Source organism: Bos indicus, chromosome 25, assembly GCF_029378745.1.
Source record: "Bos indicus isolate NIAB-ARS_2022 breed Sahiwal x Tharparkar chromosome 25, NIAB-ARS_B.indTharparkar_mat_pri_1.0, whole genome shotgun sequence".
Taxonomy (NCBI): Eukaryota; Metazoa; Chordata; class Mammalia; order Artiodactyla; family Bovidae; genus Bos; species Bos indicus.
The window spans coordinates 31,186,873-31,209,605 of NC_091784.1; the positions used below are offsets into that span (position 1 = coordinate 31,186,873).

At 46.4% G+C, this 22,733-nt stretch overlaps 1 protein-coding gene across 10 annotated transcripts in view; it reads right to left on the reverse strand.

The window, feature by feature from the left end:
• AUTS2 (activator of transcription and developmental regulator AUTS2) overlaps positions 1 to 22,733 on the reverse strand; it is a 1,215,639-nt gene that overhangs the window by 354,147 nt on the left and 838,759 nt on the right. For all 10 annotated transcript variants that reach the window (XM_070779197.1, XM_070779196.1, XM_070779194.1 and 7 more), the window contains one exon: positions 9,988 to 10,017. In XM_070779197.1, the coding sequence (XP_070635298.1) occupies positions 9,988 to 10,017 (30 nt within the window). The remainder of the gene's footprint in view (positions 1 to 9,987; positions 10,018 to 22,733) is intronic.

The following is a 22,733-nucleotide window of genomic DNA, read 5'->3' on the forward strand; positions in this document are numbered from 1 at the left end:
GAAAATATCACTTCAACTAACCCATGATCCAGCTCCGCTCAGGGTCACATTATCCATGAGGAACAAATTACACTCCCAAAGTAAATACAAATTTTCTACACGAAATGGGTACAAAAAAATAAAAAAGGGAAGGGGGCGATCCGTCCCCTTGGCCAGCACACTGCTGAGTGACACAGATGATAAAGGACAGGACAAATCATTGGCTGACAGAGTGCTGCGCTGTAATCAGCTCTGCCGGCACGCACTCCAGCCGATAAACACTATATTCTCCCCTTAGTGGCAAATACATAATCTTTAACACAGACACGGCTGCTTCGGATACTGACCACTGCGCTGCAGGAACACCCCGAGCAGCACTTGCCATCTGACAAGGAAAGTGCTGTTTGGGCTTGATGGACCCCAAGATGCCCTGCAGGGGTAGGGGAGTCAGTGTCTAGAGGGTTCTTGAAGGGGCAGATGACACCAAGTGAAGCTGCTCTGGGGGGTGCAGTGCACGGCCTGTTCCCCTGTGTGCTGGCCACAGGAAGAAAGCAGTCTGGAGAGACCACATGAGATGCGAGCGGCTTGGGACTGGAAGGTCCAGTAATTCCCCACCTGCCTGGGTGACCAGGATGAGACCTTTTCCCCTTTTGTGACTCAGATAATCAACAGAGCAACTTCCAGTTATAGAACTAATATTTATAGATCATCTACCAAATGTCAGACACTACTAGACGTGGGGTACCTGCTAGGAGTCGATGATTTAAGAAGGTATTGTTTACACACAGACACTAAAAGAAGACTGAGCACCTTGACCAAATGTGCTTAGTCTGCGGGGTGTGAGCCTCCACCTCATTACTCATGGTGAACCCTGGGCTGACATGGCCACTCACCTGTATGAGTGAAAACATATACCTGTAGCCCTTGCCTTCTTACCTTGGACAATTGCTTCCCAGGTTAAAGAAATAAAGTCACATTTCAGAAGAGCTTGTACATCTCAGTTGTCAGAGGACCCAAGTTGTGTTTCCTCCATGTCATCGAGCAATTGTCATGTCTGAACATGACAATTTCAGCTTTTAGACGCTGGAAGGTTTGTGGGTGGATGGGTAGGTACAATCCAGGTCTCTTGGAGGGTGCAGCACAGAGAAGAAGGTAGCAAAGATTCTTAAATACCTATGGGCATTTCCCAACTCATTTTTGTATACAGGGGGAAAGAGCCCAGAGCCTGGAATCTTAAGACAGCTCATATCTCAGCTCTATCACTTTTCAGCTCTTAAGTTTCATTTTCTTTATTTGTAAAATGACATATGCTTGGGAAGATAGTCCTTGAAAGGACTGATCATTGACTTTGGCTCACCAAAGGTGATAAACAGTGTAGCAGCTAAGGATACACACAGATCCCCACAATAAAATGACACATGTAAAAGTGTTTTGAATGACACAATGTTCTCTACAGCGTGAAACACTGTTTCATCTTATTACTTACCTATTATTATTGACCCTACTTTGGCCACCAGACACAGAGAGCAGACTCACTGGAAAAGACCCTGATGCTGGGAACGAGTGAGGGCAGGAGAAGAAGGGGGCGACAGGAGATGAAATGGTTGGATGGCATCATCAACTCAATCAATGGACATGAGTTTGTGCAAACACCCGGAAATGGTCAAGGACAGGGAAGCCTGGCGTGCTGCAGTCCATGGGATCACAAAGAGTTGGACACGGCTGAGCGACTGAAAAAATGGATCCTAATCTCATTTGTTTAGTCCCCCTAATAAATTGTAGTATCTTCCTTTTTTTTTTGGCCAAGAAATTAGAGAGTTGAAAAGTCATTAAGAGTCCCAAAGAAGAAAGATGAAGCCCAAGGTGAATGCTCTGGGCACCACAACCACCAGTCCCAGGGGTTCCTGCTCAGTCCTTACTTCAAATGCTCCATTTCACTGTCTCAGTAAACATGCATATAATCAACAATGAACCATGCCTGGGATTGAACAGCACTAGAGAAAGCTACTCTGCTTACTCTTCAAGTAACTGGGGGTATTATCTGACTGCAGCCATGAAACTAAAAGATGCTTACTCCTTGGAAGGAAAGTTATGACCAACCTAGATAGCATATTCAAAGCAGAGACATTACTTTGCCAACAAAGGTTCGTCTAGTCAAGGCTATGGTTTTTCCTGTGGTCATGTACGGATGTGAGAGTTGGACTGTGAAGAAGGCTGAGCGCTGAAGAATTGATGCTTTTGAACTGTGGTGTTGGAGAAGACTCTTGAGAGTCCCTTGGACTGCAAGGAGATCCAACCAGTCCATTGTGAAGGAGATCAGCTCTGGGATTTCTTTGGAAGGAATGATGCTAAAGCTGAAACTCCAGTACTTTGGCCACCTCATGCGAAGAGTTGACTCACTGGAAAAGACTCTGATGCTGGGAGGGATTGGGGGCAAGAGGAGAAGGGGATGACAGAGGATGAGATGGTTGGATGGCATCACTGACTCGATGGACGTGAGTCTGAGTGAACTCCAGGAGTTGGTGATGGACAGGGAGGCCTGGTGTGCTGTGATTCATGGGGTCGCAAAGAGTCGGACACGACTGAGCGACTGATCTGATCTGATCTGATAGCCAGTACTTCTCAACACAACTCTGAGAACCAACGGGGGAAAGCTTCAGATGTAGGCCAACTTGACCTTCCCAGTTTTAACTTTGGAGAAAAAAAAAAAAAGAGGAAAAGATAATATCCATGCACTTAATTTGGGACTTCTGAAAGTATGAAGTTTGGCTAATTATGAAAGTATCCTAATACAGAGATTTTATTATCTTTATCACATCTAGATATGGCAAGGTTGCAAGGAGTGATTCCATTACCCATCATCATATGTCACCATCTAGAAGTTGCCAAAGGGGGATTAACTAAGACACTCACGCCTATATACAAACATACATGTGCATGACCACAAAGAGATGCCTACCTCTTTACTGAGGACAAACATTCTCCAACCCAAATAGAGACCAAGATAGACTCTCCTGACAACCAAAGAACAACCCAGGCTATACTCACTGACAAGCCACCAGATTAAGGATCACCAGTACTAACGCCTCTGCTTAGGACCTCCCTGACTCTTAGGTGGCTCAGGATTCATGGTACATTTCATGAGACTGAAAGCCATCACCTCCACCTAATTCCTCCTTGGCTTTGCAACAGTCCTTTCAGCTGAGCCATAAAACCCAAGCCAATGGTTCATTCTAAGGGAAAACAGTTGATCTTTACTCTGGCAATGTAGAATCACGTATTCAATTCTGGATCTCTCCCAAAGAATTCCTTTAATAGGTCAAATGATTCTCATTGTTAACCATCGAGTCCTTGAAAGGTACTATGTCAACTAGCTTTCCACTCGCTCCCAGGCTCTCCTAAATAATTAGGGTAATTGAGGAACAAGATAAACTACCTGCTGCCTACTGACAAGTGCATGACGACAGAGTCACGTGACTCTGTCAAGTCCAAGCTGGTTCATCAGTAGGTACTTGCATAAAAAATAAGTAAGCTGGATGGGGAGGGAGATGGGAGGGAGGTTCAAAAGGGAGGGGATATATGTATACCTATAGCTGATTCATGTTGAGGCTTGACAGAAAACAACAAAATTAAAAAAAAAAAAGTGAGTTGATATGAACGACCTAATGAAAGAACCAACAAACAGGTAATGACCCTGTGCAGACATCAGGCTCATAAGTTTCCTTTAGTTTCTTGAAAGTGTCAACATGGATGTGTCCACACTATGTTTATTTCCTGTTAGGAATTTGAGAGAGGTGAAAGAATCGAGAAAAATTTTACATAATCTTCCTTATTCCTTGGCAAAGAGAAAATACTTTCATATACATTTCCCTCTGGGTCTGCTGTGTTGCTGGGGCCTAGGTAACTAACTATACAGAAAAACACGATATTCAGAGCCACACCACTGAACTCAGCCTCACATTATGGATGACAAAACTAAGGTTCAGCAACATTAGACAATTTACCCAGGGCCACACACTTGGTTGGTTAGAAATTAGAAGTCAGGTCTTCCAAGTATCCTTCTCCATTACCTGCCCACGAGAACCAGGGAATATCTAGAACCCATGCCAGTCACTATTCAGTCTAAGAAACAAGAGTTTAGCTGAAGATGACAGACCAATTTCCAATAATTTGAGTATTCATTTGATTTATATTTAATAAAGAATATGTGCATATATAAATATGCATATATATTAACCCATATATAAATCCTCTGGGGTTTTTCAGGTATATGAACAGATAGTCTACATACACATTCAGTGTGAGTGAAGCAAGTTTTGCTCTGGTACAGAAATGCAATGATATGAGGCAGAGAAGAATTTAATGAAACTCGGGATTTAAAATAATTTGCAGCAGAGATTAAATCCAAGGATCTATCAATAGGAATTTTGGAAGGACAGGAAAGAATTAAGCCAGATGGAAACACGGTGATGTTGGAAGAACCACCTAGTGTCATTTTGACCCAGACTTAATCTTGGAGGTTGAATTGATGGGCATCACTCAACAAGAGCTGCAGAAATTTTCCAAATAAAGGAGGAAATTTATAAATGACTCGGAAATATCCTATGAAAAAATAAAATTATACAAGAAATATGGAGGGCTGGGGAAGAGAGCCCAGAAAACACACCTTGGGATTGACATGAGGTGCACTCAGGTAACAGCACCAGTTTTCTGAGTTTTGTGAAGTAGTTTCATTTATCCCTTCCATTGAGAGATGAGTATCCAGGAAAGGGAATGCAAATCTAGCAAAACAATGATCATGACTAAACATTGGGGATATAAAGATGAGTACCTGAGTCCCTACTCTTCTCCTGGGCCATGACTGTGTGCTTTGCTGCTATAAAACCAGAAAGGAGGAGAAAATTCCTTTCTTTTCCTGCAAAGTAGGACAGCATCTTTAAGTTGTCTCCTGATCAGAATACATCCTATTTCAAAACCAAGGAAGGAGGTTCTACAAGTAACAATCGAGAATGCCTCCTGGGTTTCCAGAATGTTGCTGAGGGCACGGAATTTTTACCAAGTGTGAAATGTGGTCCATCAAGGGATGGGGCTTTTCCACCATAAGCACAAGCCACACATCCCATCTTTCATTTGACATCTCAGCAATTTCTCCGCCCTTACAGGGAGCCAAGTCAGGCATGTGGTTTGTGTTGAGTTAGGAACACAAGCCTTTCTAGCTGCTTTTCTTAGAAACTGCATAAGTGAATACAAAATGATCAAACACAACACGTATAGCTTGAATCTAAAAGTTAGAATGCACCAAAAAGTGTGTGTATCTTAAAGGGGGGAGGAGCTGACACGGGAAATCCGGGGTTCTGCATTGGCCGCTAGCCAGTATCCCAGACGGCGGTCCTGGGTGCTGGTGAGCAAGTCCAGGGACCCAGCAACCTTGTCGAGGAGATCATTCCTGTCGTTAAAAACCCAGGGAGGGGAAACTGCGAGCAGAAGTCATGCTAAAAGCTTCACGAGGACAGGAGAATGGTTCACACCTACGAAGACGTTGCGTGTGTGTGTGCTGTGTGCACCAGGCACTACACATCTGCAAACACGAGCGCATGGGAGCGTGGACACACACACCACCCCTGCTGCTTTCGCCTTTCTCCTGAGCTGTCAAACGTTAAGAGCATTAACCAAGAAGAAAGTAAATGCTTCTTTTGGACATTTGTTATAAGGCAGTAGTTCTCAAAACCAGTTGTATAAAAAGTACCAAGAAGCTTTCTAAAAAATATGGATGCCGCGGCCCCCGCCCCCATGGACCTCAGCAGACCCTCCCTGCTGCAATGGGCATCTGGAGACTGACAGTGTTTGGCTTGTGGGCTGGGCCACCCACTCCATCACCCTCTGCTCCCTCCAGGATGGCATGCTTGCTCTCTGCTCAGACTGTGCTGAGAGGAAAGACTGATGATTGGGGTAAGGAATTTAATAATCATTGTTTGGGGACCCTTTCAAATTTCACAACACTTCCATTCAGCCTGTGTTAGGAAGAAGTGACTGAGGGGAATAAGGCTGGGCCTCGGGTTCCAGCGGAAAAAGAAACTCACACCTTTATCCTCTGGCATGTTCTCTGGCAGACCCTGAGCTTTCGGAAGAGAAGGATTGCCTTCCTCCTTCCCCAAGTGATTCTCCCTCACTCGACTCCACAGAAAACTAATGAAAGTTGACATTTACAGAGCACAGACCAGGCATGGAGCCAGTTTAACCGGCTCGAGGTAGGAGCCATTGTTATTCCCATTTGGCAGATGAGAGGATCGAGGCTTGCCCATGGCTCCGGAGCTGTGAGGGACAGTCAGGAACAACCCCAGGCCATCAGACTTGGCGGCCCAAGCGCATGACCACTGAGTACTACCCCTTCCAACCAGCTCGTTCATGTGGCCCACAGAACACACAGGAAGCGGGTGAATGGAAGGAGAATCACTTTCCATCTCCACTTAGATTTCACAACCAAACTGGGAGTGTTTCTCAGCACAATGGGCTGCTGCCAGTAGGAGAGAAAGAGAGGAAACAAGAGAAAATACAGGCCAAACATGGGGAAATATGCCTGTTGCCTCTTTGTTCCCGTTATACCAATTCATTTCAGGTGGGGGACTGAATAATTGCTTAATTTCGGTGATTAAGGTGCCAAGTGCTGCCTCTTTTCTCTACACTAACTGCAAAGAACAATCCCCAACCTAAGATGCAGCATTCCCAGCCTTCTCTAGTCCCCCACCCTGTTTCTACTCTTCACAGAAGTCCTCTGGGCCGCTGACATTAATGTGAAATGTATTCTCACAGCTGGTGGGGGGAGTGGGGGCGCCAAGGGATGCTGTGCTCGGTGTCCCGTCAAGCCTTCTCCACGTATGAGACTGTCTCCGGCATTTATGGAAAGCTCTGCTTTCTAGCCCTCTTCTCAGTCACTTCCACATTAATTAGTAAGGGTATCATTTTATAAATTACAGCTTCGTATCAGAGGAAAGCAGAGTTTATCTTAATTCAGTCAGCTGTGTGAAATACGGTACCCTAATTTTAGACCGCCGGCTCTGCGGATCCCTACGGAGTTAGAGAATGACAGGTCTTCCGGAGAGAAATCCCAGTGGGTCCCCTACAAGTCTCACTTTTGCCTCCGACAGCCTCCCTGGTGGGGCTGCTGAAAGGATCCCAGGACACTGAGTGGCATCTCTGCCGCCGTTAGCAATTCAGATTCAAATGCGAGTCCTCTGAAGAGCACAGGAGGCAGCCCCTGTGAGCTCTGGGGCTCCGAGCGGGCAGCAAGAGGCTCTGGCAAGGCGGAGGCTGACAGGGGCCCAGACCCTGGTGCAGAGCAGAAGCCTGGGAGGATGGTGTTAAAGTCAGTGATAAACACCAGACAGTCTCAGTGCAAAAGGGGAAGCCTTGACAGTCTTAACTACAACGGGGCCAAGCAGGCACGACGGCAATTACAGTCTCGATGGCTCCTGCCGGGCCCCCTGGAGGAATGCCGGGCGACAAGGCTGGGAGAGACAGGGGAGAGGCTGGGAATGGAGGAGCCCCTGGGGAAGGAGATGAGGACCTGTGGGGCCACTGTCGTCCACAGGGAAAGTGGCTGGGGAGGCGAGGCAGGAATTCCGCCCTTTCCAAACGACTGACCACTCCCAACGGCCCTCTGTGCCCACCGTCACCCCTCCCGTGGACTTGCCCATGGACATCTCCTATTCTCCCCTTCATTGTCCCGAAATCACACCAAACTCAAGAGCCATGGGCGCTGGTTACACCTTCTCACCCATTCCCTGGGCTGACACTTCGCTGCTTCCCACACTCGGAGATGGACCCCTGAGCGGCAGAGACTCAGGGACACAGCAAACCAGTAGCTGGGGTGCTCCCAGGATGCAGGAAACACCTGGGCCCCCAGATGCCTCTGGAAACTGCAGGCAGCGCTGATAATTCTCAACAGTAATAGTTAGTGATCTTGTAGACAAGGGGTGCTAGCTACCAGCAGAGTCTGAGGTACCTGCCTGAGACACGCCCGGGCGTCTGGGACTAATGCAGTTCCAGGGGGATTCAGAAGCACAGTCAAGGTTGAGACTGTTCATCAAGACACCTTCATGGAACACAAAACTGATGCCTTGCCACCTTCTGCCACTGCTGGAGACTGGGACACTTCCTGAATTCACTCTGCCTTATAAAGCAGGAACGTGTGCTTGGCAGTGCCACCCCAAGGAAGCCTCGTCCCCTTGGAAAGGGCCACTCACTTGGAAAGTGAGATCTACTGTCACCTGGCAAAGATCTCCTGGGGCAGCCAGAAGTGCCAGACTCTCCCTGGGTCCCCAGGCCTGATAGAACGAGACTGGCCTGTGGATAGGATGTGGCCAGGATGGCTTGGGGGCCAGCGGGCTTACTTGATCACCAAACACCCACTGTTGCCCACATGCCTCAGGCACCCACTGCACACTGGCTGCCAGAGACACGGTGGGGGAATGACTTCCAAGGAGTTAGGACTCCCCAGGGGCTGGAGGAAGGAAGCGCCTACTTGTCAGCTAAACAAAAGACTAACCCACAGCCCCCTTTCCAGTGCGCACTTCCACTGTCATCCAACAGCCCATTACCATGTCACAGCACGGCGCACCCTTCCATAGGTCACTTTGTTTAAAATGACATGGATAATGCACATGTCAGCAAGCTGACAGTCCTAGCCGTCCTTCAGAGATAAAAACCTCAAGGCGAGAGCCTGTTCTTATCTGGGGGACACGCACTGGTCTATCATCCAAGTCAGGCAGAACATGATTTCTCCAGAGAGCACTTTTTTCATTTCCTGATTTTAAGGAAATCAAATAAGCACCATTTGTCTTCATCTGAATATGCTTGACCTGCTCAAATGATGATGTCTCGCATTTTATAACGGGCTGCATATGCTGAATTCAAATTAACGACAGCACAGAACAAGGGCCTTTAGATCTCTCTTGGAGGCTGGCAGCAGAGAAGGAGGGGGAAAATGCCGGGCTCCATGGAAAGATCCCACTAAATATTAACCACAGGATTCTGAGTAAAACCTGCCAGCTCATCGGAGGTGAGAGTCGGGGAGAAGAGCTCAGGAAAGCCAGCTGGGCAGGACAGACCCAGAAACTGGGGATGAGGGGAGGATGGGTACATTCCTTTTGGTGCCAAGCAATATAGAAACCATGATATTCAGGTTAACTATTTTCGAAATGCATAGAGCGGCAATGACATTGGAAAGAAGTTTGGTCAGAGGGCTGGCACAGCTAGAAAGAGAAACGAAACAGACAGACAATCCCTTTGGCTCGGGCCGCAGAATGTACACTTTACCAGGTTGTGATCCGATCTTCTGGAAGCCCCCAAACCGAGCTCCTTGTCTTGGTCCGCGTGGAACTGGCTACATAGAGGCTGGTGGCCATCAGCCTCGGAACAGAGCGTGTACCTGCTGGAAGAAGCACCCTCCCACCTGACCATCCCCCTGGATCAGAAGAGGGCGGTTCCTACCTGACAGCCCTGGCCCACCTCTCCCCCCACCCCCATGAGGAACAGGAATAAACCATTAACATAAACCAAAACTCATAGGAGTAAACCATTAACATTTCTATCAAGAAGGCCAATATGTACAGAAAAGCAGGAAGAAGCATATGGGTCAGTAACAGAAATGTAGGAACGACATAACAAATGCATATTAGCAGGTTTAATGTTCCAATCAAGGATAAAACCAGAAAAATCAGATGGCTATTAAAATAAACAATTTCCTCTTTTAAAATCTTCTATAAAGTGAAAAACGTAGTGTCATATATACGCTTCATTCAAGGGCGTATTTTTTGAAAGTGGGCCTCACAAATGAAAGATTTCTTTCTCATCATAGGAAATGCCACTGTGTGAGACTACAGCCCGTCTTTGCAGAAGAGACGTGCTGTCAGCATGAAGCTGGCACCCCACCTCCCAGTGTGTGAGGGAGACCCCGATGTTCACGATGCTGCCTGCTGTGCCCACAGTGGGGGGATGAGAGGGGCCTACCTTCTCTTCCTGGTCACTGTCGCTGTCACACTGAAAAGGAAGACAAGAGAATGAGCATTAGTGCAAAAATTGAGTTATGTTTTTGCTATTGCTACAGAAAAAAAAAAGCAAGGCAAGTAAAGGAAGTAGGAAACAGTGTGTCTGGGCTGGAAAAGGCCTTCAGTTCAAGTGCTGTGAAGAGAAACCAAAGCAAAGTGCGAGAAGTCCTTCTACTGAATTCATCCCATGCCCGTGCTCCGTGGCTCATCTTGCGGTCAGCTGGTCACACCAGCGAGCACCCCTCACCTCACGGCAGAGGGGACGCCCACAGAGGAGCCAATCCAGCCCCGAGACTAAGGTAAATTGAGATCATTCAATGGGAGTCAAAGCAAAATCAATTTCTTAACGGAGACATCTTTCCCTTAGCTAATGTGAATGGCGCTCTCTCTCCTGTTGCTCTTCTAGAGGAAAAGAGGCGAACCTCTGGGCACTGCACTCTCTCATGTGGACTTTGAAGGAAGCAGAACATGACAGGCAAGGCTCATCATGTGTGATCAGCCAGAGAAAACAGGGAATATTCTCTATTAAAAACATGCCAAAGACAAGAGGTCAAGGTAACAAATCAACAATATGGGCCAAACAAAAAAAAAAAAAGCTGTAGGTCAGGAAACTCACATGGTTATCTAACAGATTCCAACCATTGAGCACAGTTTCAGAAGACCAGAGAATGACAGTTAATCCAAAGCTTTGGGTTCCTCATTAGAAGTAAAGGGAAAAAAAGAACACATTCTTACTCCAAAACCAAGAATAAAGTTCTGTTATCCGATACTAGATTAGTAAGAAGAGGATGTGTTTTGTGAGAGTAAATACTCAGCATGTCAATACGTCTATTCATTCACTCAACGGACCTTGATAAGCACTGCTAAGCGGGTCAGATATTCAGTCAAGACACGGCCTGGTCCTAAGGCAGCTTTTGGTTTCACAGTAGAAGTAACATGATCAGAGATAAACCTACTCTGTGAGGATGACACATCTGTGGAGAGGAGGAGAGACAGAGTGCTGTGAGGAAAGGACCAGGTCATGGGGAGACCAGGCTGGCAACCCTTATGCTGTCTAGACCAGCACAATGCATGGGTTGAGAAAGGGCAGAGCAGAGAGCAGATGGCTTCCCTGGTGGCACAGACGGTAAAGAATCCACCTGCCATAAGGGAGACCCAGGTTCTATCCCTGGGTTGGGGAAGATCTCCTGGAGAAGGGAATGGCAACCCACTCCAGTATTCCTGCGGAGAGAACCCCAGGGACAGAGGAACCTGGCCAGCTACAGTCCTTGGGGTTGCAAAGAGAAGGACACAACTGAGCAACTAACACACAAGGCAGATGGCACAGCGACTGTGAAGGTGGAACCGACAGGACTAGATGACACGTGGGTGTGGAAGCAAGAGGGACAAGTCTGGGATGATGCCAAGGATTTTTAGAGTGGCCTCCTGGATAAGGCAGTTGATGCAGCTACGACCAGAAACGGGAAATAAATTTGCTTATAGAGCAGCCGCTGCTGGCTACACACCCATAGCCATTCGCAGTCTCCCTTCTCCCACGTCTGTACCAGCTCCTGACATTTCGAGACCGAAAAAGTCAGATAGTCTCCATTTCCCAACTTCCCTTGCAGCTAAGGGTAGATGTAAGACCCAGTTTTGATGGGACTTGAGGAAATGCCTGCTTAAGGTTCTGGAAAACCCTTTCCTCTTCACAAAAAGGAGAGAAGCAGAAGCACTGCTTCTTTCCCCTGAACATCACTGCATGAGGATGCAACGTCCAGATCTGGGCAGCCATTTTGCAAACATGAGGCCAAGAGCTGAAGTACAAAAACTAGGGAAGAAAGAGCTTGACACAACTGAGACATGGGAACCACCTTCAGAGCAGCCAGGCTTTGGAGTTTGTTGTTCATATAAGTTAACAGTAAATTAACATTGCTTAAACCACCAGTAGAGAGTTTTCAATTGAAAGTAACAAAGCGAAAGCGAAAGCGAAGTCACTCAGTCGTGTCCGACTCTTCGCGACCCCATGGACTGCAGCCTACCAGGCTCCTCCGCTCATGGGATTTTCCAGGCAAGAGTACTGGAGTGGGTTGCCACTGCCTTCTCCGAAAGTAACAAAACCGCCATCCAAATGCGGACATCTACTAAGACTCAGTTTGGGGAGTAAACTGTCTGCACAACACGCATTTAGGTGTTCCCATGGGAACCTCATGGCCTGTAACATCACTGCTCCTCAATGCCACAGGGTTATCAGAGGTTTGGTGACAGTGCTTTAACCACTGCCTTCTCAGCCAAGCTCCCAACCTCAGATTGTGTAAACTGACTTTCTTCTGCCTGAGGGGCGACTGCTCTGTTACAATAAGTCAAACCAGCTGAGAAAGAAAATGGGTGGGATGAAGACCTCGAAGGCCTCCAACAGCAGACGACGAGGGACAATAGCTCTCCTGATTGTGTGGTTTCTCCACTGCCTTCAATGAAACCTTCCTTGAGGTTCCGAAGTTCCCGGCACATTTTCAAGAGTGACAGAGCACGATTCGGGAGGGATGTGGAAGACAGAAGAGGGTTTTGCCAGGCAGGCTCGTCTTCCCAGATGTTCACAGCCCGCCTTGTGAGGTAATCAGCGGCAGCTGAAGGCGGGGGCAGAGCATCTGCCCACACCCCCCAAGGACTGGCTTGCAGGGGGCAGAAGAGTGGGGACGATGGTGGGGGAAAGAACCGCCGCTGTCCACACCCCCTCCCCCCACCTGAACAGCAGTGTGTCCCTGGGAATGGTTATTCCTATCAAAGTGTTAAGCTTCCTGCTTTCCAACAGTCCAGTTCTAATTTCAAGGTCCACTTAATTCTGCATCAAGTAATTACTGATATACCCAGAAGCACCTTGTCTCCAGAGTTAAGCATATGGTGAAGAACTGAGACCTACTGGTATCCATTATGGAAGCAGCACGGATGCCAAGCCGATTAAAAATGCTCAGGCTCCCCACACAACATGCCGGGTGAGTGACAGCCCCTCGACAAGGCCAGTCGCAGAGTCTGCCAAAACAGTCTGTGCTGCGCTGGGGCCCACATGGTGCGCTGAGAAAACAGTTCCATTTCTGGTATTAAATTCCCATACTGACCCGAGGACTTTGCCGTGAGCTCAGCAGGAGCGCACCATCCAATTTACAGCTCCGCTCTCTGGAGCCTGGAGTGCCAGCCCCTGGCAGAGACGAATGATGGTCAACCCCTCCAGCTCATAAATTATGCAAAGGCAATAAATGCACTCAGCAAACAGCGCCGAACGTTTGCCTAGCCTGGCTTCTAACACACTCTGTAAAAAGCCAGAAGCTCGACACATACAAGAGGTCTATTCCACTCATAAAGGGGGTTTGTTGACAACCCCAGACGGAAAGCGAGCCACAGTCCTAAGGAGTCTTTCTGCTTCACTGGCAGCGGTTTATGGGCCTGCTTTATGAAAAAGGGAGGCTGTTTTATGGAGTCGGTGTGGGTAGAATTCATGGTCTCAAATTCACATTTAATACACTGTAAGGCTTTCACACCCTAAGTTCAATACGGTGTGGATTTCTGGCCAAATGATTCTTGGTCCTGAAAGGTTAAAAGAAGAAGTGTCTGCTCCCCACTCCCTAGATACCCACTCCAATTTATAAGAGTTCACACGGAGCCACCTCCTGAGTCAGGTTTATGTTCTGCATGGGGCTGGGAAATGGAAAAGGCATGTCAGATACAGAAATGCGGTCCCGGCTGATTTGACCATTTTAAGCATTTTGACACCAAGGTCCTATATTGGTTTATTAGCAAACAGGTTGCATGCTAACAACCAGCTCGAGGTGACAGAGTACTCGCCATGACTGGATTTCAAAGCCCTTTGTGAACAGCTGAAAATCCTTTCCTCCATTTTAAAAGCCAGACAGGGAAGAATTCTTGGCCACTCAGCCTTCAGACAAAGACATGACCCCGACCCACCACAGACAAGAGACGGAAACAGGAGGCATGAAATCTAAGCCACATGCCTTGAATGCAGGATTAGCAAGTGACCAGTTCCTAACCTGGGTACCTGTGCTCATTCCAACCCATCACACCCAACTGCCTCTTCAGCTCTTCTTCCTCAAGTCAGACCAAACCTTTGGAGGCACCATCTTTCTTTCCCAGACAAGTCTTACCTCTTAAACCCAGAAAATAACCAAGCAATCCCCACCCCACTATTCTCTCTTTTTGAAAATTAATACATATGTATTAAAATACATGTTCAAAAATCACCCACCAGGGACTTCCCTGGTGGTCCAGTGACTAAGACTCCGTACTCCCAATGCAGGAGACCCAGATTTGATCCCTGGTCAGGGAACTAAATCCCACTTGTCACAACTAAGAGTTCACATGTGTCAAATAAGACTCAGTACAGTCATAATGAAATAAGTATTAAAAAAAAAAAGAAACCATAGTTTACCATCCACAGACAAACACTATTAACACATTTGTATAATGTGGCTCAGCTGGTAAAGAATCTGCCTGCAATGCAGGAGACCTGGGTTTGATCCCTGGGTTGGGAAGATCTGTTGGAGAAAGGAAAGGCTACCCACTCCAGTATTCTGGCCTGGAGAATTCCATGGACTGTATAGTCCATGGGGTTGCAAAGAGTAGGACACGACTGAGCGACTTTCACTTCACTTCACATAATTCATTCCAGCCTTTCCTTCATTCTCTTCATCCTTTACCCACAGATCTTAAGAAATGAAAACAAAGGTTACTATTTGGTAACCTGCTTTGTTTTCACCAAATATGTACAATATTTTAGTTTTAGTTCAGTTCAGTTTAGTCGCTCAGTCATGTCCGACTCTTTGCGACTCCATGAATCACAGCACGCCAGGCCTCCCTGTCCATCACCAACTCCCAGAGTTCACTGAGACTCACGTCCATCGAGTCAGTGATGCCATCCAGCCATCTCATCCTCTGTCGTCCCCTTCTCCTCCTGCCCCCAATCCCTCCCAGCATCAGAGTCTTTTCCAATGAGTCAACTCTTCGCATGAGGTGGCCAAAGTACTGGAGTTTCAGCTTTAGCATCATTCCTTCCAAAGAAATTCCAGGGCTGATCTCCTTCAGAATGGACTGGTGGGATCTCCTTGCAGTCCAAGGGACTCTCAAGAGTCTTCTCCAACACCACAGTTCCAAAGCATCAACTCTTCGGCGCTCAGCCTTCTTCACAGTCCAACTCTCACATCCATACATGACCACTGGGAAAACCATAGCCTTGACTAGACGGACCTTTGTTGGCAAAGTAATGTCTCCGCTTTTGAATATGTTATCTAGGTTGGTCATAACTTTCCTTCCAAGGAGTAAGCGTCTTTTAATTTCATGGCTGCAGTCACCATCTGCAGTGATTTTGGAGCCCCCGAAAATAAAGTCTGACACTGTTTCCACTGTTTCCCCATCTATTTTCCATGAAGTGAAGGGACCAGATGCCATGATCTTCGTTTCCTGAATGTTGAGCTTTAAGCCAACTTTTTCACTCTCTACTTTCACTTTCATCAAGAGGCTTTTGAGTTTCTCTTCACTTTCTGCCATAAGGGCGGTGTCATCTGCATATCTGAGGTTATTGATATTTCTCCCAGCAATCTTGATTCCAGCTTGTGCTTCTTCCAGTCCAGCATTCTCATGATGTACTCTGCATATAAGTTAAATAAGCAGGGTGACAATATACAGCCTTGACGTACTCCTTTTCCTATTTGGAACCAGTCTGTTGTTCCATGTCCAGTTCTAACTGTTGCTTCCTGACCTGCATATAGGTTTCTCAAGAGGCAGGTCAGGTGGTCTGGTATTCCCATCTCCTTCAGAATTTTCCACAGTTTATTGTGATCCACACAGTCAAAGGCTTTGGCATAATCAATAAAGCAAAAATAGATGTTTTTCTGCTTTTTTATTTTAATGAGTACAGGCTCCTTGGTCCATGGAATTCTCCTGGCAGGACTCCTGGAGTGGGTTGTCATTTTCTTCTCCAAGGGATCTTCCCAACCCAGGAATCGAACCCAGGTCTCCTGCATCGCAGGCAGATTCTTTATCATCTAAGCCACCAGGAAAGCCCTCAGTCACGAGGAAGCCCACTTTTCTACTTTAACTTTTCACTTTTGTTTTCACCCAATATATCCGATATTTTAGTGTAGTGGGTAAAATTTGCCAGTAACATCATATTTTTTTAAAAGGCTGCACTGTAATCCACTGTATGGATTGTAAATAATCTAGTAAAAAAAATCCCCTAGTGCTGGAAATTTGGACTGTTTCCACTGAACATGCTGGAATTTCTGCCCTGTACACATCCACCAATATTGCGCTTTCCTCATATCTGCTCAGGGCCCGTCCTTTTCTACATACTCATTCATGTCACGGTCTCCCTAGAGCTGCGTGTGCAGGTCTATCATTTCTATATGATCTCCCGGGGAGTCCTTAAAGAAGCCCTCAGCTCCAGCTAACGTGTATACTGAGACTGAAAAACTCTCCATGCCTACCATCTGCCAGCTGTGTAACTTTGGGAAAGTTATCTAAACTCTCTGCATCTCAGTTTACTTCTCTGTAAAATGTGGGTAATAATGGCATTTCCCTCCTAGGAAGGTGAGAATAAAATGAATTGATACATGTAAACAACTCAGACATAGTACAGTAGACAATTAACATTAACTGTTGCTGACTTATGTTTCGTTTGCTCCACCCTCCTCCTGAAGCCCTAGAAACACCTCATCTCAAGTATCCATCAAAATCCAGACTCACCATCTTCTGCTCAGCCCGCACCTGCCCCCTCCCAGGCTGTTCTCGGTGATGACATCACCACGCAATCACTCAACTGCCGGAGTGAAGAGTCTTGTCATCATCCTTGACTCCAATCTTGAGCAGATCTATCTTCCTCTCTCACCCCGCATCATCGATTCTGTTTTCTAAGTCCTCTCCATCTTCACGGCCATGGCCGCCGCTTTCCTTCAGGCTTTTATTTTATCATTACAAGAGGCTAATGACAGCTTTCCAAGGCCCAAGGTCTCTTTTGTTTCTGATCCAAGTCTTTACTGAACAGAGTGGATTTCCTAAATTCCAATTTGCTCATGACACTTCCCATGGCCTAGAGGGCAATGAAAATGCTACACGGCTTCCCGGCTCTTCCACTGCCCTCTGCTCCTCCAACTCAGTGCTTCTCGGGCTTTCTGTGGAAAGGACCATTTGTTTTTGTTTTAATTTTCAATATATTGTAGACCAATACTTTGTAAGATACAATAAAAAATAATTGCTAGAAAAATGGAAAAGGAAAGCAAAGACATATAAAAATATGTTATTAGATTTAAGAGATGTAAAATTATTCTACTGAATTGCTGTAAAAGTTCCCAAATGCTTACTCTCAACCGCTATACTAATCTCACAGTAGGCAGTTACAGAGAGCTCACAGGCTGGCTTTGGTCTGCATCCACGCTTGGAGTGGTATAATCCTAACACATCCAGTCACACCCCGGTATACTGGATCACACTCTCAGGTCCTCCCATCTTCGCACTTAACAATGTCCTCTACCTGGAATTCTGTTCTTCCAAGTTTCCCCCTAAAAACTTATAATTCACCTTTAAAAATACAATTTCCTCTGAGTCCTCCAACACTCTTCTTGGAATTGAGAATTCTCAGAATTCCAGTACTCTTTTCAGAATTAATTGCTTCTGTCTCCATATCTTACAAAACTGTCTTTTCACTGTTGGCCACAACAGTCTTCCCATCAGAGCACGGGCCCTGTGAAGGTAAGGGCCTCGTTCATCTTCCTCCAGGCCTTGAGACACAAGCAGCCGCTCAATCATAGTGATAAATCCATCTCACTCATTTTCAGAATTCCTGATTTCATGCAGTATAAGCAAACGCTGATTTAAAAGACAAGTAATTCCAAAGAAAGAAAGGCACAGAAAACACTGACTAACTTAACTGCTTAATACAAAGGAACGTATGCTTGAACACACCAGGTAGGGTAAAAATTATTAGCAGAAGCAAGAGAGGTGGCCACTGGCTCAGCAGTAAAGAATCCACCTACAATGCAGGAGACACAGGAGAAGCAGGTTTGATCCCTGGGTCAGGAAAATCCCCTGCAGAAGGAAATGGCAACCCACTCCAGTATTCTTGCCTGGAAAATCCTATAGACAGAGGAGCCTGGCTGGCTACAGTCCATAGGGTCACAAAGAGTCAGACACGACTGAGCATACACACATATAAGAGAGCTGGGGCCCAGAAGAAAAGATGTTATTATTTAGTGGCTAAGTTGTGTCAGACTCTTTTGCGACCCCACGGACTATAGCCTGCCAGGTTCCTCTGTTCACGGATCTCCCAGGCAAGAATACTGGAGTGGGTGGCCATTTCCTTCTCCCGGGGATCTTCCCCAATCTGGGGACTGAACCACAGTCTCCTGCATTGGCAGGCTGATTCTTTACCACTGAGCCCCCAGGGAAGCTCACAGAAGAGAATATCTTCCATTAAACGGCCTGGACAAGACATGATTATGATTTTATTGTATCAGTACATCCTCAAAAGCAAACATTTCTCATTACCATTTGGGAATCTCAGTATCTGTGTTTTAAGACTCAAACAGAAATAAGCCAAGGTCTGCAACACCTCTGCCTCATTCGGGATGAAGGAACAAGATGGAATTCCAGGGACCTGGTGATGGAATGCATTCTTAAGCAGAAAGTGGCAATCATTGAATACACCACACACAATGACATTGAGGAGGGCACTGCTCTCCATTCTGCTCAATGGACCTTGCTCGAACAGTTATTTCGTGTCTCAAATCCATTTATCATTGCCACCAAAGATGTCAGGGCCGAACACCATCACTGAACAAAGTTATTTTATACTTCTTTCTGCCTAAAGGAAATGAGAGGAAAATGAGGGAGAACCCCACCTTGTAAACGACAGCCCCTCGCATCAAGCAGTTTCACTTTGCCCACGACAAAACAAAGAGATTCCCCTTTGGGGCAGGTGGTTTTTCTAAGACGGTAAGGACATCCCTCACCTAAAAGCAATTTCAGAAGAAGCCACCTGCAGAGAACACGGCACTTATTTTCTTATTTGAGGAAGTGAGGTAGTGGCTTGGTGACCACAAACATGTCGGCCACCATCTTCCCATCTGCCCAGTTCCACATACATGAAAAAGACAATGGGCAGCTCTTTTGTACCACATGTGGCAACTCTGATGTTGTCGGTCTTTCATCATTCCTTAAAGCTCTCATTTTTCACATTGTTTATGTTGCTCTCATGCCGGCTTTTGACTGTAAGCTAAATTTAAAGCTATGGGAGCCCTAGAAATAAAACACGTATTTTAATCCTGAAAATGGTTTGGGGTTTCTCAGTATAAAATGTCATCAGTTCCTTTCCCCCTGTATTTCAACAATAACTATGTCTGAGCAAATAAAATAGCTCAGGGGAAAAAAAAAAATGAAAGCCTAATCAAGGGCTTCCCTCGTGGCTCAGATGGTAAAGAATCTGCCTGCAGTGCAGGAGACCCAGGTTCAATCCCTGGGTCAGGAAGATCCCTTGGAGAAGGGAATGGCTACCCGCTCCAGTATTCTTGCCTGGAGAATTCCACGGACAGAGGAGCCTGGCGGGTTACAGTCCATGGGGTCCCAAACAGTCAGACATGACTGAGTGACAAACACTTCCAAATCAAAAGATGTGTGTGTCCAAAGACAGTTTGAAACATATGAAGTAAGCCAGAAAGAAAAACACCAATACAGTATACTAACGCATATAAATGGAATTTAGAAAGATGGTAACAATAACCCTGTGTACGAGACAGCAAAAGAGACACTGATGTATAGATCAGACTTATGGACTCTGTGGGAGAGGGAGAGGGTGGGGAGATTTGGGAGAATGGCATTGAAACATGTATAATATCATGTATGAAACGAGAAAAAAAAAGAAACATGAGTGCAGCTTCTGATGGTCACATGTGCACATTTCAAAATAACGTATCAATCTTCAGCTGTTCAGCAGGTAAAACTGAGAGCAAACTTTCAGAAGCTTGTGGAATTCTGAGTAACTTTTTCACTCCTATATGGCGAGTTTTCCGAACCTGGCATTTTTGCAAGTTCTCAGCTTGAACTGGCCAGAGTTCAGACAACCCATGTGATCTGAGGGGCCTAAGGGAAAACTTCTTTTCCCTCCAGCATCTCTCAGGTGATCACACAGTTTCATTCAAAATTTAATTTAAAAGTGACTACTGTGTGCCAGGTTCATTATGACCACTGATTAGAAGTGCCAATCTATTTCCAGAAATCAAGCTGTCCAATCTGAAGTTTTCCAGCCCATAAATGAATTTTCAATATTTTTTTTTCCTTTTAGTCACTTGGAAATCCAAGTATAGGAGAAAAAAAAAAAAACCTATTTACATGTTGTAAATTTCCACTTAGCTCATTAAAATACAGTAGGGTTTTTGGAAATGGGCAAAGAAATGGATATTTCACAAATATTTGAAGTGTTCAGCACTCTTTTTTCCTTAGAAGAAAGGAAGTGACATTTTGCCAGGTATAAACATACATAAACCCCAAAGATGAAACGTACTTAAACCCCAGAGCTCACAAGCCTCGGTGATTGCCAAAATGAGAAAAATGAGTTTCTTGTCCAAAGGTAAAGCTGACAGGCTAGGGCCGGGTGATTTGTAAACCGTCTCTTTTAAGCTTAAGCAACAGATCCTTTGCCTCCTTGTCATTGATTTACTGATTCTCAGTCATCAATAGCATTAATCCGTACCTGCCTGGGGACCTATTACAAATGACTTTGAAGATGGTGTGAAGGAAGAGTTTATTATAAGACCACTGCGTTATTACCAGGGAGACCTTCTCCGCTATCTTCTCTGGCAGGATTCTATCTGTGACAACCCCCAGCCAACCTCCCTCCTCATAAGGCTGCAATTTTCTCCTTCTAGATCCTGGTTGCTTGTTTCTTTGGGTGGGGCCTGAGTCCCCCTGGGTTTGCTTCAACTATGGCTTGGTTCTCTTCAGAGTCCTGGGTGAGCTAATAAAACCCAAATTTGCTGATGAGGAAAAAGGAAAAGTATGTTATGGGTTAAAATAATACAAGAGCCTATTTTTTCCGTTGTGTTGTGATCCATAGAAATCACCCTGAGCCTTTTCTCTTTCTTCTCTGCCTGGGAAGCCAATTGCTTTGATTGCAGTGATATGAGCTAGCTAAAATGACTTGCCCTTGCTTGTGAGGCAAATGGAACATGCTAATAGAACTTATCGCATTACCCGATGCAAAAGTGCCATAGCTCATTACTTTAAGATAAAAGGATATCATTGCAGACGGCAAGCAGAATTGACTTTCTGAGGCCCGACTTGATGATGATTTAATCAACTGCTCTCTTTCACTTCTCATCTCTGCGCCTGTCGGTTTCACAGGTGCCGTTAAATGAGACACTCAGAAAGTGAGCGGAGGGAAAGAAATTGCTGTCATTACTTTTCAAGAAAGGAGGTATGCAAATTTTCGACAGAAAGATTGCGTTCATAATGGGCCTGGTAAAATACAAGGATCATGCTTGACAGGTGAGGGCAAGCCATTTGTATGTCCTTAAAGCAGAGCAACCTTCCTCGTTTAGAAATGTGCTCAGTAAGAGGAACGACAGATGAGAGGACTGGCGGGGCCAGGCAGCGGCAGCGGGGAACAGGCTGCATAGGGTCCGTGCCGGCCCGAGCTCCACCGGGGGGGTGGTGCCTCAAACCTTAGGGGAGCCAGGCAGCGGCAGCAGGGGACGGGCCGCACAGGGCCCGTGCCGGCCCGAGCTCCACCAGGTGGAGGGGGCCTCAAACCCTAGGTGAGCCAGAGGAGCCGTGGGACGGGCTGCACAGGGCCCGTGCCGGCCCGAGCTCCACCAGGCGGAGGGGGCCTCAAACCCTAGGTGAGCCAGAGGAGCCGTGGGACGGGCTGCACAGGGCCCGTGCCGGCCCGAGCTCCACCAGGGGCAGGGGGCCTCAAACCTTAGGGAAGCCAGAGGAGCCGCTAACAAAACCTGGTAGCTCTTCATCTGAACCAATCTGCCAACGAGCTCTTGAAGACCACCTTAATCTCCTTCATCTGTAATTGTGGAGCCAGCTGGCCTGGGTTCAAATCCTACCCAGATGGCACGTGAACTGTTGGACCTTGGACAAATTACCTGTCTTTCTGTGCCTCAGCTCCACTATCTATCAAATGGGGCTATTGATAGTATCAAGCTCAGGAGGATGTTGAGAACTTTCATTGTATTAATAAATATATTTTATACACACACACACACACACATGAAATGGCTTCCTAGGTGGCACCAGTGGTAAAGAACCTGCCTGCCAATGCAGGAGACATAAGAACCTCAGGTCTGATTCCTGGGTTGGGAAGATCCCCTGGAGAAAGGTAAGTCAACCCAATCCACTATTCTTGCCTGGAGAATTCCATGGACACAGGAGCTTGTAGGGCTATAGTCCACAGGGTCACAGAGTCAGACATGATTAAAGTGACTTCAGTTCAGTTGCTCAGTTGTGTCCAACTCTTTGCAACTCCATGAATTGCTGCATGCCAGGCTTCCCTGTCCATTACCAACTCCGGGAGCTTACTCAAACTCATGTCCATCGAGTCAGTGATGCCATCCAACCATCTTATCCTCTGTCGTCCCCTTCACCTCCCACCTTCAATCTTTCCTACCATCAGGGTCTTTTCCAATGAGCCAGTTCTTCCCATCAGGTGGTCAAAGTATTGGGGGT